At 42.7% G+C, this 23,924-nt stretch overlaps 1 protein-coding gene across 2 annotated transcripts in view; it reads right to left on the bottom strand.

Annotated features, from left to right (window-relative positions):
- FIRRM (FIGNL1 interacting regulator of recombination and mitosis) overlaps positions 1-23,924 on the bottom strand; it is a 983,706-nt gene that overhangs the window by 727,250 nt on the left and 232,532 nt on the right. For both annotated transcript variants that reach the window (XM_077276297.1, XM_077276298.1), the window contains exons 8-9: positions 15,208-15,346; positions 12,386-12,463 (exon numbers count right to left, since the gene is read on the bottom strand). In XM_077276297.1, coding sequence (XP_077132412.1) covers positions 12,386-12,463; positions 15,208-15,346 — 217 coding nt within the window. The remainder of the gene's footprint in view (positions 1-12,385; positions 12,464-15,207; positions 15,347-23,924) is intronic.

Below are 23,924 nucleotides of genomic sequence, written 5' to 3'. Positions count from 1 at the left end.
ATAGGAAAGACAACATACAAAAGGATTCCAGAAGAAAAAAGTTAAGAAATAGGAATGGAAAGAAAAGAAGATTCAAGAATATTACACCGAGGATACAGTAAACAGTCAGCCTTGCAAATGTACCCGCTGCCGTCTTTCCACCCGACCTTGAGTCCGCTGCTCCTGCCCAGTCTGTGCCGCAGTTGAAAAAAAAAATGAAAAATTCAAATTGTCACATGTGTAGATGTGACAGTGAATACTTACCAATCTGACGAGGCAAGTACTCACCTCACTGACATGCTCGACTTCCGACGGCCCAGGACGAAACTCCTCATCAGAAGAAGAAGAAGCAGAAGACATTCTGATGCATGCAGAAAGAAAGAAATGCAAGAAATTAGGACATGTAGACAGAAAATAGAAAATAAAGGCATTGGCTAGGATATACTCACATTGTTCAGTGTCTTGTTTTCCTCCAAGATGTAGCCTGTGTCTCGTCTGCTTCAGTGTCTGCTGATTAGTGACCTGCAAATGTCCACTCCCTCCCTTTATCACCTTGTATGTGGGGGGTGGCTTATCAGTGTCTAGACATGTTTTTCTCTTTTGAAACGCATGCGTTCACGAACGCAAGCAAATGTATGTGCTTGTGAACGCATGCGTTCATATAGACAGCAATGCGTTTTTTTTGCAGCAATCCTTGCGCAATCGACCGCAAGCGTTTCCAGGCGGCAAATTGACGCTTCTAAAAATTACTACATGTTGCATTTCCGCGCCAAGCCGCAAATGACGAAACGACACATGCGTCATCAAACGCGGCAAAACGCGAAAATTCAAAAACGCATGTGTCCCTAATGTTAAATATAGGAATACACAACGCATGCGGATATATGCGGTAGAAACACTGTGGACACAACCGCAAATGTGAAACCAGCCTTAACCATCAATACCCGGTCACTGAAGTTGTTCCGTCACCTCTCTTCTGTGATGCGGCAACTTTTTGTAGCTTACAGGCACAGCACAATATATTTGCAGGTTGTAGTTGCTGTGACCTGCAGTACTAGGTACAGTCACTATACCTGGTAAATACTAAATAGACCAATCCCTAGGGACCATGTTACAGTCCCAGAGTAGCCACTTAGCATTTCGCTTTTCAGAAAATGTCTCTACAGGCTTCTGGAGTCAAACTCCATGGTGGTATCAATCCCCGAAGGTGAAAAGTTATGAATAATAAGTGGTCACATTGAGACATCTCCCTATGCAGAAAATTTGCAGTTTTCAAGTCATCAATATGGCGTTTTATCCTAATGATACTTTTTTAGATTACTTGTGCTCCCCATGGAACCCAAGTGTTAGCTACCCTTTTAGGTACAGTCATTACGCTGTGGTCCAAGCTTCTAGCTAACCATTATGCTCAATGACAAAGTGTTTACATTCATTCACAAGACTCAATATTGTTCATGGATTAATCACACCCTGCACCAGTCTACTAACGACTATTCCTAATACCCAGGAATTTAATGAAAACGAACACCTTGTTTGAGTGTAGCGTTACGTTTCCGTTATATTTGGCCACACTTCAGAATTTAAAATCAAGCCTCAGCTGTAAATATTGTAAAAATAGTGTGGGTTTGGCACACATTATACCAGTCACATTGCTAAAGAAGAGATCTGCGGCGATGCCTGCAGCATACGTTGACACATAGCAGATTTGAAATCTTCAACTCCAGTCAATTATTTGATGAAGATTTCCCATAATCTCCTGCTATGGTATCTACCATGAAGGTCAGCTTAGTTACCCACAGGACTTGAGATAAATATCATGGGTTTTTAACCAGGGTCAAGATGGGTATCTAGGGCCATAATATACAGACACATCAATTTGTAAAAGGGTTGCCCCATCACATATTTTCAGCCCACAGGCTCCATGATATGCATACAAAATAAAGTGTGCTTTACTCAAGCTCCACAGTTCCAATGATGCCTCGCTAGACTTTGTTTATCAGCTGAAGCAGCGACATCATGTTGACAACTCTGCAGAGAATCACAGAGCTCAGCCAATGCTTAGTCAATCAGTTCAGTGATAGGCTGTGGTGGTAAAGTGATTTCAACAACACAGTAACCAAACAACAAAGACCGTGGTAGTGGTGCAGATACAGTCTTGGACCTGGGAATGTTAAGTAAAGAATCTGATTTCATATACGTCTCTGAGCCTGTCGGATAAAAATTAGTGAAAGGGCACTACCTCTATAAACTGACTTCATCTGGGATGTGCAGTTTGATATTTAACAATGTGCATTGCAGTACTAAATGGGGGCTAGTCTGCATGTGGCATCTCTGGCTTTTCTGAAAAGAATCCACCTCATTATGTGACCTGTCACTTGCTTTGTATCCAGGACTCAGATTTTAACCCCTTCATGACCCAGCCTATTTTGGCCTTAATGACCTTGCCGTTTTTTGCAATTCTGACCAGTGTCCCTTTATGAGGTAATAACTCAGGAACGCTTCAACGGATCCTAGCGATTCTGAGATCGTTTTTTCGTGACATATCGGGCTTCATGTTAGTGGTAAATTTAGGTTGATAATTTCTGAGTTTATTTGTGAAAAAAACGGAAACTTGGCGAAAATTTTGAAAATTTCGCAATTTTCACATTTTGAATTTTTATTCTGTTAAACCAGAGAGCTATGTGACACAAGATAGTTAATAAATAACGTTTCCCACATGCCTACTTTACATCAGCACAATTTTGGAAACAATTTTTTTTTTTTGCTAGGAAGTTATAAGGTTTAAAATTTGACCAGTGATTTCTCATTTTTACAACAAAATTTACAAAACCATTTTTTTTAGGGACCACCTCACATTTGAAGTCATTTTGAGGGTTCTATATGGCTGAAAATACCCAAAAGTGACACCATTCTAAAAACTGCACCCCTCAAGGTGCTCAAAACCACATTCAAGAAGTTTATTAACCCTTCAGGTGTTTCACAGCAGCAGAACCAACATGGAAGTAAAAAATGAACATTTAACTTTTTAGTCACAAAAATGATTTTTAGCAACAATTTTTTTTATTTTCCCAAAGGTAAAAGGAGAAACTGGACCACAGACATTGTTGTCCAATTTGTCCTGAGTACGCTGATACCTCATATGTGGGGGTAAACCACTGTTTGGGCGCACGGCAGGGCTCGGAAGGGAAGGAGCGCCATTTGACTTTTTCAATGAAAAATTGGCTCCAATATTTAGCGGACACCATGTCGAGTTTGGGGAGCCCCCGTGTGCCTAAACATTGGAGCTCCCCCACAAGTGACCCCATTTTGGAAACTAGACCCCCCAAGGAACTTATCTAGAAGCATAGTGAGCACTTTAAACCCCCAGGTGCTTCACAAATTGATCCGCAAAAATGAAAAAGTACTTTTTTTTCACACAAAATTTCTTTTAGCCTCAATTCTTTCATTTTCACATGGGCAACAGGATAAAATGGATCCTAAAATTTGGTGGGCAATTTCTCCTGAGTACGCCGATACCTCATATGTGGGGGTAAACCACTGTTTGGGTGCACGGCAAGGCTCGGAAGGGGAGGCGTGCCATTTGACTTTTTGAATGGAAAATTAGCTCCAATCGTTAGCGGACACCATGTCGCGTTTGGAGAGCCCCTGTGTGCCTAAACATTGGAGATCCCCTACAAGTGAACCCATTTTGGAAACTAGACCCCCCAAGGAACTTATCTAGATGCATAGTGAGCACTTATAACCCCCAGGTGCTTCACAGAACGCAGAGCCGTGAAAATAAAAAATAATTTTTCTTTCCTCAAAAATGATTTTTAGCCCAGAACTTTTTATTTTCCCAAGGGTAATAGGAGAAATTGGACCCCAAATGTTGTTGTCCAGTTTGTCCTGAGTACGATGATACCCCATACGTGGGGGTAAACCACTGTTTGGGCGCACGGCAGGGCTCGGAAGGGAAGGCACGCCATTTGGCTTTTTGAATGGAAAATTAGCTCCAATCATTAGCGGACAACATGTCGCGTTTGGAGAGCCCCTGTGTGCCTAAACATTGGAGCTCCCACACAAGTGACCCCATTTTGGAAACTAGACCTCCCAAGGAACTAATCTAGATGTGTGGTGAGCACTTTGAACCCCCAAGTGCTTCACAGAAGTTTATAACGCAGAGCCATGAAAATAAAAAATAATTTTTCTTTTCTCAAAAATGATTTTTTTAGCCCACAATTTTTTATTTTCCCAAGGGTAACAGGAGAAATTGGACCCCAAAAGTTGTTGTCCAGTTTCTCCTGAGTACGCTGATACCCCATATGTGGGGGTAAACCACTGTTTTGGCACACGTCAGGGTTCGGAAGGGAAGTGGTGACGTTTTGAAATGCAGACTTTGATGGAATGCTCTGCGGGCGTCAGGTTGCTTTTGCAGAGCCCCTGATGTGCCTAAACAGTAGGAACTCCCCACAAGTGACTCCATTTTGGAAACTAGACCCCCGAAGGAACTTATCTAGATGTGTGGTAAGCACTTTGAACCCCCAAGTGCTTCACAGAAGTTTATAACGCAGAGCCGTGAAAATAATAAATGTGTTTCCTTTCCTCAAAAATATTTTTTTAGCCCAGAATTTTTTATTTTTGCAAGAGTAACAGGAGAAATTGGACCCAAAAGTTGTTGTCCAGTTTCTCCTGAGTACGCGGATACCCCATATATGGGGGTAAACCACTGTTTGGGCACATGCCGGGGCTCGGAAGGGAAGTAGTGACGTTTTGGAATGCAGACTTTGATGGAATGGTCTGCGGGCATCATGTTACGTTTGCAGAGCCCCTGATATGCCTAAACAGTAGAAACCCCCCGCAAGTGACCCCATTTTGGAAACTAGACCCCTAAGGAACTTATCTAGATGTGTGGTGAGCACGTTCAGCCCCCAAGTGCTTCACAGAAGTTTACAACGCAGAGCCGTGAAAATAAAAAATCATTTTTCTTTCCTCAAAAAAGAGGTTTTAGCAAGCAATTCTTTATTTTCACAAGGGTAACAGGAGAAATTGGACCCCAATATCTGTTGCTCAGTTTGTTGTGAGTACGCTGATACCCCATATGTGGGGGTAAACCACTGTTTGGGCACACGTCAGGGCTCGGAAGGGAAGTAGTGACATTTGAAATGCAGACTTTGATGGAATGGTCTGCGGGCGTCACATTGCATTTGCAGAGCCCCTGATGTGCCTAAACAGTAGAAACACCCCACAAGTGACCCCATTTTGGAAACTAGACCCCCGAAGGAACTTATCTAGATGTGTGGTGAGCACTTTCAACCCCCAAGTGCTTCACAGAAGTTTATAACGCAGAGCCGTGAAAATAAAAAATAATTGTTCTTTCCTCAAAAATTATGTTTTAGCAAATAATTTTTTATTTTTGCAAGGGTAACAGGAGAAATTGGACCCCAACAGTTGTTGCCCAGTTTGTCCTGAGTACGCTGGTACCCCAAATGTGGGGGTAAACCACTGTTTGGGCGCACGTCGGGGCTTGGAAGGGAGGGAGCACCATTTGACTTTTTGAACGCAAGATTGGCTGGACTCAATGGTGGTGCCATGTTGCGTTTGGAGACCCCTGATGTGCCTAAACAGTGGAAACCCCTCAATTCTAACTTCAACACTAACCCCAACACACCCCTAATCCTAATCCCAACTGTAGCCATAACCCTAATCACAACCCTAACCCCAACACACCCCTAACCACAACCCTAACCGCAACACACCCGTAACCCTAATTCCAACCCTAATCCTAACCCTAATCCCAACCCTAACCCTAATCCCAACCCTAACCACAACTGTAACCCCAACGCACCCCTAACCCTATCCGTAACCCTAACCACAAGCCTAATCTTAACCCTATTTCCAACCCTAGCCCTAATTCCAACCCTAACCCTAATTCCAACCCTAACCCTAAGGCTATGTGCCCACGTTGCGGATTCGTGTGAGATTTTTCCGCACGATTTTTGAAAAATCTGCAGGTAAAAGGCACTGCATTTTACCTGCGGATTTACAGCAGATTTCCAGTGTTTTTTTGTGCGGATTTCACCTGCGGATTCCTATTGAGGAACAGGTGTAAAACGCTGCGGAATCCGCACAAAGAATTGACATGCTGCGGAAGATACAACGCAGCGTTTCTGCACGGAATTTTCCGCACCATGGGCACAGCGGATTTGGTTTTCCATAGGTGTACATGGTACTGTAAACCTGATGGAAAACTGCTACGAATTCGCAGCGGCCAATCCGCTGCGGATCCGCGGCCAATCCGCTGCGGATCCGCGGCCAATCTGCTGCGGATCCGCAGCCAAATCCGCACTGAGTGCACATGCCATAACCCTAACCCTACCCCTAACCCTACCCGTAACCCTAACCCTACCCCTAACCCTACCCCTAGTTCTAACCCTAACCCTAGTGGAAAAAGAAAAAAAAAATATTTTCTTTATTTTATTATTGTCCCTACCTATGGGGGTGATAAAGGGGGGGGGGGGTTATTTATTATTTTTTTTATTTTGATCGTTGTGATAGAGCCTACCACAGCGATCAAAATGTACTTTGTAATGCATCTGCCGGCCGGCAGATTCGGCGGGAGCACTGCGCATGCGCACGCCATTTTGGAAGATGGCGGCGCCCATGGAGGAGGCGGACGGGCACCGGGAGCCGCGGTAAGTATAAGGGGGGGGGGGGATCGGGGCACAGGGGGGGCGTCGGAGCACGGAGGGAGCGGAGCACAGGACGGAGGGGACTACGGGACAGATCTGTGGCTTGGGGGGGCGATCGGGGGGGTGGGGGGGGTCACTTCAGTATTTCCAGCCATGGCCGATGATATTGCAGCATCGGCCATGGCTGGATTGTAATATTTCACCAGTTTTTTAGGTAAATATTACAAATCGCTCTGATTGGCAGTTTCACTTTCAACAGCCAATCAGAGCGATCGTAGCCACGGGGGGGTGAAGCCACCCCCCTTGGGCTGAAGTACCACTCCCCCTCTCCCTGCAGATCCGGTGAAATCGGAGTTAACCCTTTCACCCGCTCTGCAGCGACGCGATCATTCCATGACGCCACATAGGCGTCATGGGTCGGATTGGCACGGGTTTTCATGACGCCTACGTGGCGTCATGGGTCGGGAAGGGGTTAAATTCTTGCAAAAACATTCATGCCATATGTAACATTACTCCTGTATACTATGCACGTATACGGCTCTATATGGTACACACATATATAGATCCAGTGTAGGCAAAAAATTACATGTGAACATGGTTTTACATCTTGGAATCTACTGGAAGGCAAAAACGCCTATTACCTGCTGCTCACATAAACAATTAAAGACTGTCCTAAAAACAGGCCTACCACTGCTATAGCATTGTCACATTACTCCCTGCTGAATCCACAGAAAAAAGCAATACATATTGGATAAGGCTAGGTTCACATTAGCGGCTGAGTCTACAGCGTCTTGTCCGCAACTGCATGGCAAAACGCATGATAACGCTGCGTTTTTTATCCACATCTACTTACACATGAAGGATAAAAAAAATGCAACGTTTGCATGCGTTTTTGCATGAGTTTGCTTTTTTATGAGCATGCTTTTGATAGGAAACAAAATTTCAAGGACAATTTCCTTGTCACACGCACTCTCCCAATGGGCGTCTCATGGGATTTCTGTATTTAGACCCTTGTGCAAACGCAAGCGAACACATGTCCTTGCGTTCCTATAGACTGTAATGTGTTTATTTGACGCACTCCTTCCGCAAGAGTCCGCATGCGTATGGCGGCGGAAATTTGCTGCCACAAAAATTTTAACATGGTGCGTCAGCCGCAGACAGCGAAAATACGCATGCGAAAGCAAACGCAGGCGAACACATGCAAACGTATGAACCTGCGTCCACAATGTAAAAGATAAGCAATCAAGACTAGTGATGAGCGAATATACTCGTTACTCGAGATTTCTCGAGCATGCTCGGGGGTCCTCCGAGTATTTTTTAGTGCTCAGAGTTTTACTTTTTCTTGCTGCAGCTGAATGATTTACATCTGATAGCCAGCATAAGTACATTTGGGGAGTCCCTAGCAACCAGGCAACTCCCACATGTACTTAGGCTGGCTATCAGATGTAAATCATTCAGCTGCGGCAAGAAAAACGAAATCTCCGAGCACTAAAAAATACCCGGAGGACCCCCGAGAATGCTCGAGAAATCTTGAGCAAAGAGTATATTCGCTCATCACTAATCAAGACGGATGCAGATGTATGCGTCAGAAACGCTGCGGACAAAAACGCAAATGTAAAACCAGTCAAACTCAACCCTGACATAGCTTAGTGGCTTTTAGGTTATTATACATTTGTTCATAAATGCCACATTACTGCCCCTGCTCTCAAAATTAGGTCCATCAGCTAACAGGATATGGATATTTTGGATTTTTTTCACCTTGAGTCATTATCTTCTTTTCCTGTTAAGCCTTAATCTTATTTTGTGAGGGGCTGGATTGTCCTGTTTATCCAATATTTTTGACAAAGACTGGTCGTTTTACACACGTCTGCTACACAAAAATCATGCCCTCGCTTATAAGTACACTTACCTGGGCGGCATATCATGCAGCATGGGTGCTTCCTGTGCCCCGTCCTATGCTAATTTATTTTTGGGGGCATGGGAAAGAGATATTTTTATCAGCAATCCCATCCCAGGCATTGATAATGTGCATCATTGGATGCGTTATATTGACGATGTGTGGTTTGTGTGGGATGGGCCTATATCTCAATTGGAAGCACTCATGGCGGTCTTAAATGACAACGATCTCAACATCAGATTGACTTTCAAAATTGGCCGAAATTTGGATTTTTTAGACTTGCAGATCAATGCGTCGGTCAATGGCAATATATCCACTGAGGTGTTTAGAAAAGTAACAGCGACAAACACCCTGTTGCATGCCACATCGTCGCATCCGTGGTCGGTAATCAAGGGGATACCAATGGGACAATTTTTGAGGGTTAAACGCATATGCTCGGATGAGCATTCCTTCGAGAGACAAGCAAGAGAATTAAATATGCGATTTAAGAACAGGGGGTATAGTCATGCAAGTATCAAAAAGGGGTACCAAAACGCTAAACACAAATCAAGGAATGAACTGCTATATAAAAATAATTGTAGAAATGGAGATAGCCAGGAAGAATCCTCTTGCCCACGTCTTATTGCAACTTATAACAACAAATGGCCGGAGTTTTGCCAAATAGTCCGTAGACATTGGCAAATTTTATTGACAGATCCAATCCTAAAAAAATGTTTACCTTCCTCTCCTCTTATCACAGCTAGGAGATCCAAAAACTTAAAGGACATGTTGGTTCATAGCCATTACGAACCTACGAAAAGAGAAACTTGGCTGGACACCATAGGTTTCTATCCATGCGGGCACTGTAAAGCGTGTGACAATATGGTTAAAAGTAAAACCTTCACAGATGCTAGAGGGGAGAGAACATATGCAATTAGACATCTTATCTCCTGTGCCACCAAAGGCGTGGTGTATTGCGCCCAGTGCCCGTGTGGCAAAATCTATATTGGATTGACTACTAGAGAATTGCGTATTCCCACTAGGGAACATGTCAGGGACATTGAGAAGAGTAAAAATGTGGAGGATCCATCCCTGTTAAAAACCATACCCAGACATTTTCATAGGTATCATCAGAGCGATTCTAGTTTATTGAAAGTTAAAGGGATTGATGTAGTCAAAATGGGATCTAGAGGAGGTAATATGGCAAAATGTTTAGCAAAGCTTGAAAGCAAGTGGATTTACAGGCTTGGGAGTGTAGCCCCCATAGGACAATGAAAATTTCGGTTTTTCAGCATTTTTAGACTAATCCTAGGTAGTGGCGTCGTATTGTGTCTTTTTAGGGGTATGTGGGATGGTTTTCGGTTTTTATTGATTTTAACCTGTTATTTTCATATTATAGATTTCGATTGGTATATCTATTTGTGGACTATGCATGCTTATCCGTTTTCATTTGGGATCCACACAGAAGAAAAAATAAGAAGAAAAAATAAGAGAAAAAATATGAAAAAATATGATATTGTTTTGGGGAAGAATAATAGAAGATTTTAAAATAGATAATATTGCACTTTTTATGACACTTTATGTAAATCACGTTTAAATTATATTTATTATGCTTTATTTGTTGATTGAGAATTTTAAATTTATAAACATAAATATTTAATGTTCCTTTATATCACTTATTCACTTTAAATGCACTATATTGTTAAATTTATTATAATAATTCACTAGAATTTTTAATATATATGATATTTAATAGGAATTAATATATAGATTATGTAGTCTCTTTTGTTAGTTTATTACCAGATTATATATTTGGAACTATATCACTTTTTGCACTTTAGTCCTTATTGTATGTATAATTATGTCTTAATAGTATGTATTTTATGGGGTGTATTTATTATATCGTGATGAATTTATATAGATTATTTCATAGAGGTTGTATTAAGTGTTTTTTGCAATAATATTAAAGTATTAACTGGTATAGGATAAATTATGCGAATTAGTTATGTCCGCCACCTTTCTTTTAGTGCCGTATTTATTTCTTCCTGATTCCGGAATGTGCGCTGCTGCGTCTGTTTTGCCTCGCGCAGACTCTTCAGGTTCCGGTATACAGGACTTGCTGACACGCATAGCGCTCATCACTGAGCGCCTGCCTGTTTGCGGTCCATACTCCGGAACTAGTTGAGTCATTTCCGGCGCGCGGTGAACGGCATCAGCGCCACAACAATTCCGGAACCACGCAGCTGATCGGCACCTTGATTAGGAATGTTTTTTGATTGGTGGGGATATCATTTAAATGTCCGGCGTCCCTGTACCCCGACACGCCCCCTGAGGAAGTGTTACGAAACGCGCGTCGGGGTTCAGGAACGGTGGCACGGACATCATACCTTATGTGAGTAATGATCCCCTTCTTTTGATTGCCCGATTATTTGATTTATAGTGCTCTGGCTAAAGATTAAGGAAGCACCGAGCACTCTTGATATACATGCTGAATGGCAGTAAAATAAGTTTAAGTCTCGGTTTAGGCTTTCAGATGCTTTTTGTATATATATATAAGGATTCATGGGCATACTAATAATAGGCTGCTATTCATTGTGAGACTGTTGTTGTCTCTCAGAGATAGGGGTGATTTATTTATATATGTACATATTGGAAATTTTTGCTCACATATAGGTATCTAAATTGATGTTATGTGTATGTATCCGTTCCTTTTCTACATTGGAGATTTTTTACTGTTAAAATTATGATTTAAGCTCGTCTTCTCCTACAACCTTTTTTGTTCTGTCCCAACTGCCTCCAGTGACAAAAGGAGCAAATGTGGTTTATAGCCAGCAATCATTGTGTGACGCTGCCACCTTCAGACGGCCAAAATAATTAGGGTAAGTTCACACAGGGCATTTTTTTATGTTACAGAAGTTGTCCACTACATTATTTTTTTTTTTCATAAATCTTGCTATTATGTGCCACTGATAACATCCACTGTGTTTATTTTAGCAATATTACCTTTTAACATGCTGTAGCAGCACATCTTCAGTGCTGGATCCAGCTCTCATGGGGTTAATCGACAACTCCCTTTCTCCTGAGTTATTGTGCTCTAATACTACAAGTTCCATGATGCTTTGCACTGGCCACTAAGAACAAACCTACCACACCCACTCCAAAACACACCCAAACCCCTCCCTCCTCTAGCTTCAAAAAAATTTGTCATTTCTGTCCAACCTCCTCTTTTACATTTGACCAAGCCGAGATGCGAACTCTGCTTCAGGAAAATGGCCGCCGCGATCTCCATCTGCGCACGCGCGGCATCCCGCGGCCATTTTCCTGAAGCCGTGGCCAGCAGAGCGCCGCTTCTGCGCACGCGCGGCCAAAGGAAGATGGCCGCCCCCACCGATCACCAATGAAATAGAGCACATCGCGCTCTTTTCACTCCCCTGTGCAGTGGATTCGGGACCTTGGGCATGCGCACACCACTACGCCACCAACGGAAAACTAAGCAAGATCTGGGGGAAGACACCACGCCCATCTGACCAGACCAGCCTGATTGACAGGCGAAAACGACTACTTTGGTAACGTATTTCGGCAGCATAGGTGGGGAATCGGGGTCCACAAAATACACTATTGCAATGCACAGCTCAGGCCCTATTTAACAGTATTTTTATCTCATACGGAAAAAACGGGGTGGCAGGTTCCCTTTAATACTATTTTACGTAAACTTCGAGACACTTTTAGAATTAGAACGACTTTGGGGAGATACAGAGCTCAAGGCGACTGGCAAATTGCTATGCATGGAGCTTCGCGTTAAACAGAGCGGCAGTGCATGTTCACATTACATCCCTCTGACAGCCTGAAGCAAGCAGCTTACCTTGGTGTAGTGCACAAGGGAGTTGACAAAGAAACGGCACAGCTTTACAGTTTTCTGGAATAACTTCTGGTCTGTAATCTACCAAAATAAAAAAGGTTTTGTGCACAATTACTTTTTTGTAGCTAATTACCTGAGTAAGCACACCATACAAGTTAAAAAGAATATCATAATTTGCACCAAATCTTTAGCATACACCTATCAGCACCGCCACTCCATATTTATCATACGCTGCAATTGAATAATAAAGTTGGAGCAACTGCTACCAGCTCAACTTTAAGGCTATGTGCACACGTTGCAGATTTCCTGCAGATCTGCCTTTTTTTTTTTCCTCGCAGAAACGCTGCAGTTCTGCAAGTGATTTAGAGTACAATGTGAATCAATGGCAAAAAAATGCTGTGCTAATGGTGCAGAAAAATCTGCACAGAAAATGCAGCAGATTCAAAAAAGGACCATGTCAATTCTTTTTGCAGATCTACAGAGTTTCTGCACCTATTCCATAATAGAAATCTGCAGGGGGAAAAAAAAAGAAGAAATCCGCACAAAAATCTGCAATGTGAGCACATACCAAAAAAGGTGCAGATTCTGACCTGCGTTTTCTGCCAAGAAATTCAGAATCTGCACAGAAAATACCATAGTCAAACCTGCAACATGTGCACATAGCCTAACAATGGCAGTTCTCTTCCCAAGAGCCTATTACCAGTGTGTCAAATGTACAGTAGAACTTTGTGCTAAGTAGGACTTTCAGTAAGGTAAAATGGTGGCGATATACAGTGCCATGCGAAAGTATTCGGCTCCCTTGAACTTTTCAACCTTTTCCCACAGATCATGCTTCAAACATAGATACCAAATGTAAATATTTGGTGAAAAATCAACAACAAGTGGAACACAATTTTGTGAAGTTGAACGAAATTTAATAGTTATTGAACATTTTTGTGCAAATTCAAAAACTGAAAAGTGTGGTGTGCAATATTATTCGGCCCCTTTAAAGTAATACTTTGTTGTGCCACCTTTTGCTGCAATTACAGCTGCAAGTTGCTTGGGGTATGTATCTATCAGTTTTGTACATCGAGAGACTGAAATTCTTGCCCATTCTTCCTTGGCAAACAGCTCAAGCTCGGTGAGGTTGGATGGAGATCGTTTGTGAACAGCAGCTTTCAGCTGTAATGTGTAAGACCGTGTGCTTTGGGTCATTGTCCTGTAGTAGGATGAAATTGGCTCCTATCAAGCGCTGTCCACAGGGTATGGCATGGCGTTCCAAAATGGCGTGATAGCCTTCCTTATTCAAAATCCCTTTTACCTTGTACAAATTTCCCACTTTACCAGCACCAAAGCTACCCCAGACCATCACATTACCTCCACCATGCTTGACAGATGGCGTCATTCACTCTTTCAGCATCCTTTCAGCTGTTCTGTGTTTCACAAATGTTCTTCTGTGTGATTTAAACACCTCAAACTTGGATTCGTCTGTCCATAACACTTTTTTCCTATCTTCCTCTGTCCAATGTCTGTGTTCTTTTGCCCATATTAATATTTTCTTTTTATTAGCCAGTCTCAGATATGGCTTTTTATTTGCCACTGCCCTGAAGGCCAGCATCATGGAGTTGCCTCTTCACTGTAGACATTGACACTGGCGTTTTGCATGTACTATTTAATGAAGCTGCCAGTTGAGGACCTCTGAGGTGTCGATTTCTCAAACTAGACTCTAATGTACTTGTCTTGTTGCTCAGTTGTGCAGCGGGGCCTCCCAGTTCTCTTTCTACTCTGTTTAGAGCCCGTTTGTGCTCTCTTCTGAAGGGAGTAGTACACACCGTTGTAGGAAATCTTCAGTTTCTTGGCAATTTCTCCCATGGAATAGACTTCATTTCTAAGAACAAGAATAGACTGTCGAGTTTCACATGAATGTTATTTTTTTCTGGCCATTTTCAGAGTTTAATGGAACCAACAAATGTAATGCTCCAGATTCTCAACTAGCTCAAAAGAAGGTCAGATTTATAGGTTCTCTAATCAGCCAAACCGTTTTCAGCTGTGCTAACATACTCGCACAAGGATTTTCAAGGGTATTCTAACCATCCATTAGCCTTCTTACACAGTTAGCAAACAAAAAGTACCATAAGAACACTGGAGTGATGGTTGCTGGAAAAGGGCCTCTATATACCTATGAAGATATGGCATTACAAACCAGACGTTTGCAGCTAGAATAATCATTTATCACATTAACAATGTATAGAGTGTATTTCTGAATCATTTAATGTTTACTTCATTGGAAAAACTGTGCTTTTCTTTCAAAAATAAGGAAATTTCTAAGTGACCCTAAACTTTTGAACGATAGTGTACATATGAGTAAGGACATGAAGTCCAAAATGTGTCAGGCATGTGGGGGATGTTTGCCCCTTGAGACTCTATGATATGTATGTTTTTAACATTTTACAAACAATGAATTAAATAAAAATCAAAACTTGAATTTTTATGGATATCACCTGGTGCTAGTTTTCCCTATTTTGCCAAAATCAGCTGACAACTGGTGGCAATCGCCCACACATCCCCAGTGTGTGCAGGTGATCGCTTAGACGCAATGATCCGTCCGTGGTCAAATAGGCCCAAAACACATGGACCAATCATTACGTACATTGTCAGAAAGGGGTTAAGTACAGGACTGACCACAATTTTTGCTTCAATTTTTTTTCCTTTAATTTCCTCCTCCAAAACCTAGGTGCATCTTGTAGCCTTATATATTTATATATACACACAAGTAAACGTTGTGTATCGTGATAAAAGGCAGAATTATCCTCAACAACTGGAAGAAATTCAAAAAGACATTTTACCTGCGTTCCCGTAAGCTTCATGTGCTCTGCGAGATTTAAGCATGACTGGAATGACAGAAGAATATCATCACACAAGGATCTCACAATCTTATCATGGCGTAGTTGATTTTTTACCAATGCATGATGTTTGACAGTCTGTCTAAAAAAGACGAAACACATAGGTTATATGTAATGCACATATTTTAGGATATTCATTATAATGCTGGAAACAACTACTGTGCATTATCTATAAAACTGCAGCCATGTGGTAACTAGGGAAGAAGAGGATTATGAGGATGAATGGAATATTTTCACTGTTTAATCCAATTCTGAATTACTGTGCTTTCAGAATATGGCAGAGGCAGCACCTGAGACTCAGATTATTGTCTCACTAACTAGCAGGATACTTGTCTACCGAGAGACCCCCATCATGTACGACAGAGGAGGAGGCAGTGATGGATCTTTCCTCCATATATGGTGGATTGGGAAAAGACTTAGACTTTTCAATTTGAGGTTTAAGTTTCATTTTCTACAATCTCACATTGGAGGGCTCTGGTGGGTTGATGACGATCACTCACATATGGATATATTTGTGTTGTGCGACTAGGACTGCCAACGACAGCTACTGGTTCTTAGAAGCTTTCGGTTATTCTAGATTTAGTTCAGTTAAATCTTTCTTGGATAATCACAAAAATGTGTTTCTCTTTTATAGGATCCAAAAGATTTATTTTAGCCCCTTGGTTCATACATTGCATCATACATTGCAGGAGCTGAGACAGCACCAAAAGCAGGTGTCAACTAGCACTGATCGAGGCTACTTAACCCCATAGACGGCATATTGTCAACAGGGACAGTGGCATGTAGGTGATAGGCAGTAGAAGGGATCACTCCCTGTACTGGACTGCACAATCGCAGAGTGCTATGGCAGTTGAGAGTTGCTATGGCAGGCTGAGACCAAATAATGACCTCCAGATTTGCCAGTTAAGGAAGCCTATAATTGTAAAACCCACAAGAATAATGTAATGAAATACAGAAGTGTATTACACCAACTATTGGATCACTGCATTTCAAATCATGGAGCCTGGTTACATTAGATAAAAAAAAGTAAAAAATATAAATAAAGCAGTTTTAGGAGTGAAGTGATCAAAGTGATCTTTATATTTCTCTAGCCCAAGGAGCCACAGATACAGCTAAAATACTGTGCTAGAATTTAGAAAAAAAAATTAAGTTATCAAAATTCTGGACATACCCCAAAACGTTATTGGAAAGTAAAGCTCATCCAGCATAACAACAAAAAAAAACCACAACAGATAAAGCTTTATCGGAAAAACAAACAAAATTTATTGCCCTCTGGATATAGTAAATAAAACAGAATTAAAGCAATGCTCACAGGGTTTTTTATGCAAATTTTCAGCTGCGTTTTTCTAGTTTCTAGTATATTCAAATTTTCTAGAATTTAGCAAAGTCTATGAAATTTCAGAAATATCATGCACATGGCTTTTTTTTGTCCTCAGTATTTTGAGCTTTGCTTGTTTTTTTGCACTATAAATCATGTCACTTCTTTCAGAGTTTTTTCACCTATTAAAAATAATGGGTGGTGAAAAAGACGCAGAAAAAACAGGTATAAGGTTTTGCTGCATTTTAGTGACAAAAAGCAAGTACAGCATTATGTGAAATCCATTTATTCTTGTGATTTTTAAATGGATTACCATCTTGACTTGGTCTCCCAAGATGGCAGTTGGGATTAGTATATTTTAACCCCTTCATGACCCAGCCTATTTTCACCTTAATGACCTGGCCATTTTTTGCAATTCTGACCAGTGTCCCTTTATGAGGTAATAACTCAGGAACACTTCAACGGATCTTAGCGATTCTGAGACCGCTTTTTCGAGACATATAACAAACATGAATGTTAGTGGTAAATTTAAGTCGATTTTTTTTTTTTTACAAATAAACGCAAAAATTAACAGAAATTTGGCAACAATTTTGAAAATTTCACAATCTTCAAATTTTGAATTTTTATTCTGTTAAACCAGAGAGTTTTGTGACACAAAATAGTTAATAAATAACATTTCCCACATGTCTACTTTACATCAGCACAATTTTGGAAACATTTTTTTTTGCTAGGAAGTTAAAGGTTAAAATTTGACCAGCGATTTCTCATTTTTCCAACACCATTTTTTTTTTAGGGACCATCTCACATTTGGCGTCAGTTTGAGGGGTCTATATGGCTGAAAATACCCAAAAGTGACACCATTCTAAAAACTGCACCCCTCAAGGTGCTCAAAACCACATTCAAGAAGTTTATTAACCCTTCAGGTGTTTCACATCAGCAGAAGCAACATGGAAGGAAAAAAATCAACATTTAACTTTTTAGTCACAAAAATGATGTTTTAGCAACTATTTTTTTTTATTTTAGTAAGGGTATAAGGAGAAACTGGACCCTGAAAGTTGTTGTGCAATTTCTCCTGAGTACGCCAATACCCCATATGTGGGGGGGAACCACTGTTTTGGCGCACGACAGGGCTCGGAAGGGAAGGAGTGCCATTTGACTTTTTGAATGAAAAGTTGGCTCCAATCTTTAGCGGACACCATGTCGCATTTGGAGAGCCCCTGTGTGGCTTAAGATTGGAGCTCCCCCACAAGTGACCCCATTTTGGAAACTAGACCCCACAAGGAACTTATCTAGATGCATAATGAGCACTTTCAACCCCCAGATGCTTCACAAATTGATCCGTAAAAATGAAAGTACTTTTTTTCACAAAAAAGTTATTTTGGCCTCAAATTATTCATTTTTACATGGGCAACAGGATAAAATGGATCATAAAATTTGTTGGGCAATTTCTCCTGAGTACACCGATAGCTCACATGTGGGGGTAAACCACTGTTTGGGGGCACGGCAGGGCTCGGAAGGGAAGGAGCGCCATTTGACTTTTTGAATGAAAAATTAGCTCCAATCGTTAGCGGACACCATGCAGCGCCGTGAAAATAAAAAATCATTTTTATTTCCTCAAAAATGATTTTATAGCAAGCAATTTTATTTTCACAATGGTATCGTAATGGAGAAATTGGACAAACTAGACAACAACTTTTGGGGTCCAGAGTACGCTCATACCCCATATGTGGGGGTAAACCTCAAAAATTATTTCTTAGCCCGCAATTTTTTATTTTCACAAGGGATATAGAAGAAATTGGACCCCAAAAGTTGTTGTCCAGTTTGTCCTGAGTACGCTGATACCACCCCATATGTTGGGGGGAACCACTGTTTGGGCACACGTTGGTGTTCGGAAGGGAGGGAGCACCATTTTACTTTTTGAACGCAAGATTGGCTAGAATCAATAGTGGCGCCATGTCGCGTTTGGAGACCACCTGATGTGCCTAAACAGTGGAAACCCCTCAATTCTAAGTTCAACACTAACCCCAACACACCCCTAACCCTAACACCAACACTAACCACAACCCTAACCCCAACACACCCCTAACCACAACCCTAACCCCAACAAACCCCTAACCCTAATCCCAACCCTAACCACAACCCTAACCCCAACACACCTCTAACCACAACCCTAACCCCAACACACCCCTAACCCTAATCCCAACCCTAACCATAACCCTAACCACAAGCCTAACCCTAACCCCAACACACCCTTAACCCTAATCTTAACCATTATTCTAAATTTAACCTTGATTCCAACCCTATCTCTAATTCCAACCCTAACCCTAAGGCTATGGGTGTTATGATGACCTGGTGGTTAGGAGCACTAGGAATGACCTGATGAGCAAACTAGTAATACAGGACAAGCTCTGGGAAGTGGGAGCTCTGCTGACCGCAACCCCTAATACTATCACAAACAACTAGAAATAGCCGTGGAGCGTACCTGACTCTGCCTAGACGCCTCTTCACAGCCTAAGAACTAACTACCCCTAAAGATAGAAAATAAAGCCTAACTTGCCTCAGAGAAATTCCCCAAAGAAATAAGCAGCCCCCCACAAATATTGACTGTGAGTTAAGATGGAAGTTACAAACACAGGAATGAAATAGGTTTCAGCAAAGGAGGCCAGACTTTAACTAAACAGACTGAGGATAGAAAAGGTATCTGTGCGGTCAGCATAAAAACTAACAAAAAAAAATCACGCAGAGTGTGCAAAAGAGACCCCCGCACCGACTCACGGCGTGGAGGTGCCACTCTGCATCCCAGAGCTTCCAGCTAGCCGGGCCAAATCATGATAGCAAGCTGGACAAGAAAAAAGGTGATAAACAAATAAGCTAGCAGGGACTTAGCTTTTGCTGGAGTAGACAGGTCATCTGAGAGATCCAAGAGAGAACTGAACCAGTACTAGAACATTGACAGCTGGCATCAAGTAATGATCTAAGTGGAGTTAAATAGAGCAGCAGCCTAGAACTAAACGAGGTCAGCTGAGGAAAGAACCTCAGAGCCAGCAGCTCCACTCACAGCCACCAGAGGGAGTCCATGGACAGAACTCACCGAAGTACCATTCATAACCACCGGAGGGAGTTCGAGAACAGAATTCACAACAGTACCCCCCCCCTTGAGGAGGGGTCACCGAACCCTCACCAGAGCCCCCAGGCCGCTCAGGACGAGCCAAATGAAAGGCACGAACAAGATCGGCAGCATGAACATCAGAGGCAACCACCCAAGAATTATCCTCCTGACCATAACCTTTCCACTTGACTAGGTACTGAAGTTTCCGTCTCGAAATACGAGAATCCAAAATCTTCTCCACCACATACTCCAACTCCCCCTTAACCAACACCGGGGCAGGAGGGTCGACGGAGGGAACCACAGGAGCCACATATCTCCGCAACAACGACCTATGGAACACATTATGGATGGCGAAAGAAGCTGGAAGGTCCAAACGAAATGACACAGGATTAAGAATTTCCAAAATCTTATAAGGACCAATGAAACGAGGCTTAAACTTAGGAGACGAAACCTTCATAGGAACATAACGAGACGATAACCAAACCAAATCCCCAACACGAAGTTGGGGACCAACACAGCGACGGCGGTTAGCGAAACGCTGAGCCTTCTCCTGGGACAATGTCAAATTGTCCACCACATGAGTCCAAATCTGCTGCAACCTGTCCACCACAGAATCCACACCAGGACAGTCCGAAGGCTCAACCTGTCCTGAAGAAAAACGAGGGTGGAAACCTTCTGAACTCCAAAGAGACATTTAGACCCCTTCACAAACAAGGAATTAGCACGAAGGACCTGGAACACCATTCTGACCTGCTTCACATGAGACTCCCAATCGTCCGAAAAAACCAAAATATCATCCAAATATACAATCATGAATCTATCCAGGTACTTTCGGAAGATGTCATGCATAAAGGACTGAAACACAGATGGAGCATTAGAAAGCCCGAATGGCATCACCAGGTACTCAAAATGGCCCTCGGGCGTATTAAATGTTGTCTTCCATTCGTCGCCCTGTTTAATACGCACCAGATTATACGCCCCTCGAAGATCTATCTTGGTGAACCAGCTAGCCCCCTTAATCCGAGCAAACAAATCAGACAGTAACGGCAAAGGGTACTGAAATTTGACGGTGATTTTATTGAGAAGGCGGTAATCTATACAAGGTCTCAGAGTACCATCCTTCTTTGCCACAAAAAAGAACCCTGCTCTCAACGGTGACGACGACGGGCGAATATGCCCTTTCTCCAAGGACTCTTTTACATAACTCCGCATAGCGGCATGTTCTGGCACAGATAAATTGAACAGTCGGCCCTTCGGAAACTTACTACCAGGAATCAAATTTATAGCACAATCGCAATCCCTATGAGGAGGTAGGGCACTGGATTTGGGCTCATCAAATACATCTCGGTAATCTGACAAGAACTCAGGAACTTTGGAAGGATGGGAAGACTAAATTGACAACAATGGGACATCCCCAAGTACCCCTTGACAACCCCAACTGGATACAGACATTGATTTCCAATCCAATACTGGATTATGGACCTGTAGCCATGGCAAACCCAAAACGACCACATCATGCAGATCATGCAACACCAAAAAGCGAATATCCTCCTGATGTGCAGGAGCCATGCACATGGTCAATTGAGTCCAGTACTGAGGCTTATTCTTGGCCAAAGGCGTAGCATCAATTCCTCTCAATGGAATAGGATACTGTAAAGGCTCCAAGAGAAAACCACAGCGCCTGGAAAACTCCAAGTCCATCAAATTCAGGGCAGCGCCTGAATCCACAAATGCCATAACAGAATAGGACGACAAAGAGCAGATCAGAGTGACGGACAAAAGAAATTTTGGCTGTACCGTACCAATGGTGGCAGACCTAGCGAACCGCTTAGTGCGTTTAGGACAATCAGAGATAGCATGAGTGGAGTCACCACAGTAAAAACACAGCCCATTCTGACGTCTGTATTCCTGCCGTTCAGCTCTGGTCAAGGTCCTATCACATTGCGTAGGCTCAGGCCTCTGCTCAGAAGATACCGCCAAATGGTGCACAGCTTTGCGCTCACGCAAGCATCGATTGATCTGAATGGCCAAGGACATAGACTCATTCAGACCAGCAGGCGTGGGAAATCCCACCATAACATCCTTAAGGGCTTCAGAAAGACCCTTTCTGAAAACTGCCGCCAGGGCACACTCATTCCACTGAGTAAGCACAGACCACTTTCTAAACTTCTGACAATATACCTCCGCTTCATCCTGACCCTGACACAAAGCCAGCAAGATTTTCTCTGCCTGACCCACTGAATCCGGTTCATCATAAAGCAACCCAAGCACCAGAAAAAACGCATCTACATTACGCAATGCAGGATCTCCTGGCGCAAGGGAAAATGCCCAGTCTTGAGGGTCGCCACGCAGCAAAGAAATAATGATTTTTACTTACTGAATGGGGTCACCAGAGGAGCGGGGTTTCAAAGCAAAAAACAGTCTACAATTATTTTTGAAATTCAGGAACTTAGATCTATCCCCAGAAAACAAATCAGGAATTGGAATTCTGGGTTCTAACATCGGGTTCTGAACTACATAATCTTGAATGCCTTGTACCCTTGCAGTGAGTTGATCCACACAAGAGGACAGACCTTGAATGTCCATATCTACACCTGTGTCCTGAACCACCAAGAGATTTAGGGGAAAAGAAAAACAAAACACACTGCAGAGGAGAAGAAAAAAAAATGGTCTCAGAGCTTCTCTTATCCCTCTATTGAGATGCATTAACACTTTACGGGCCAGCTGTACTGTTATGATGACCTGGTGGTTAGGAGCACTAGGAATGACCTGATGAGCAAACTAGTAATACAGGACAAGCTCTGGGAAGTGGGAGCTCTGCTGACCGCAACCCCTAATCCTATCACAAACAACTAGAAATAGCCGTGGAGCGTACCTGACTCTGCCTAGACGCCTCTTCACAGTCTAAGAACTAACTACCCTTAAAGATAGAAAATAAAGCCTAACTTGCCTCAGAGAAATTCCCCAAAGAAATAAGCAGCCCCCCACAAATATTGACTGTGAGTTAAGATGGAAGTTACAAACACAGGAATGAAATAGGTTTCAGCAAAGGAGGCCAGACTTTAACTAAACAGACTGAGGATAGAAAAGGTATCTGTGCGGTCAGCATAAAAACTAACAAAAAAACCACGCAGAGTGTGCAAAAGAGACCCCCGCACCGACTCACGGCGTGGAGGTGCCACTCTGCATCCCAGAGCTTCCAGCTAGCCGGGCCAAATCATGATAGCAAGCTGGACAAGAAAAACAGTGATAAACAAATAAGCTAGCAGGGACTTAGCTTTTGCTGGAGTAGACAGGTCATCTGAGAGATCCAAGAGAGAACTGAACCAGTACTAGAACATTGACAGCTGGCATCAAGTAATGATCTAAGTGGAGTTAAATAGAGCAGCAGCCGAGAACTAAACGAGGTCAGCTGAGGAAAGAACCGCAGAGCCAGCAGCTCCACTCACAGCCACCAGAGGGTGTCCATGGACAGAACTCACCGAAGTACCATTCATAACCACCGGAGGGAGTTCGAGAACAGAATTCACAACAATGGGCCCACGTTGCAGATTTGTGTGCTGATTTTTCCGCACCGTTTTTGAAAAATCCGCAGGTAAAATGCACTGCGTTTTACCTGCGGATTTACCATGGATTTCCAGTGTTTTTTGTGCGGATTTCACCAGTGGATTCCTATAAAGGAACAGGTGTAAAAGCAGATTGCTGCGGTCAGTTGGTGGCGGGGTCAGATTGGGGTCTCCAGCCGTGGCCGATGATATTGCAGCATCGGCCATGGCTGGATTGTAATATTTCACCAATTTTCATTTGTGAAATATTACGATTGCTGATTGCTTGTTGAAAATGAAACAGTCAATCAGAGCGATCGAAGCCACTGGGGGATGAAGACACCCCCCCGGGCTCAAGTACTACGCCCCCTGTGCCTGCAGATCGGGTGAAATTTCAGTTAACCCTTTCACCCGATCTGCAGGAACGCGATCCTGCCATGACGTCACATAGGGGTCACAGGTCGGATTGACACCAACTTTCATGACACCTACCTGGCATCACAGGTCGGGAAGGGGTTAATTACAGTTAGAGATAAGTCAAAAATAAACTTTGGCCAACCAAGTTGCGAGATTGAGCTGCACAGGCTTGTTCAATGGCCCACACCAAAAAGTAAAAGTTAAGTGTCCTACAAACTCTGTGCAATGCCAGTGTCTTAGATAAATTATTCTAGACCACCTCCCACAGCTA

The sequence above is a fragment of the Ranitomeya variabilis genome, chromosome 8 (genome assembly GCF_051348905.1).
Source record: "Ranitomeya variabilis isolate aRanVar5 chromosome 8, aRanVar5.hap1, whole genome shotgun sequence".
In the NCBI taxonomy this organism is placed as follows: domain Eukaryota; kingdom Metazoa; phylum Chordata; class Amphibia; order Anura; family Dendrobatidae; genus Ranitomeya; species Ranitomeya variabilis.
Note: the sequence above shows the minus strand (reverse complement) of the source record. Positions and strands in the feature narration are given on the sequence as shown.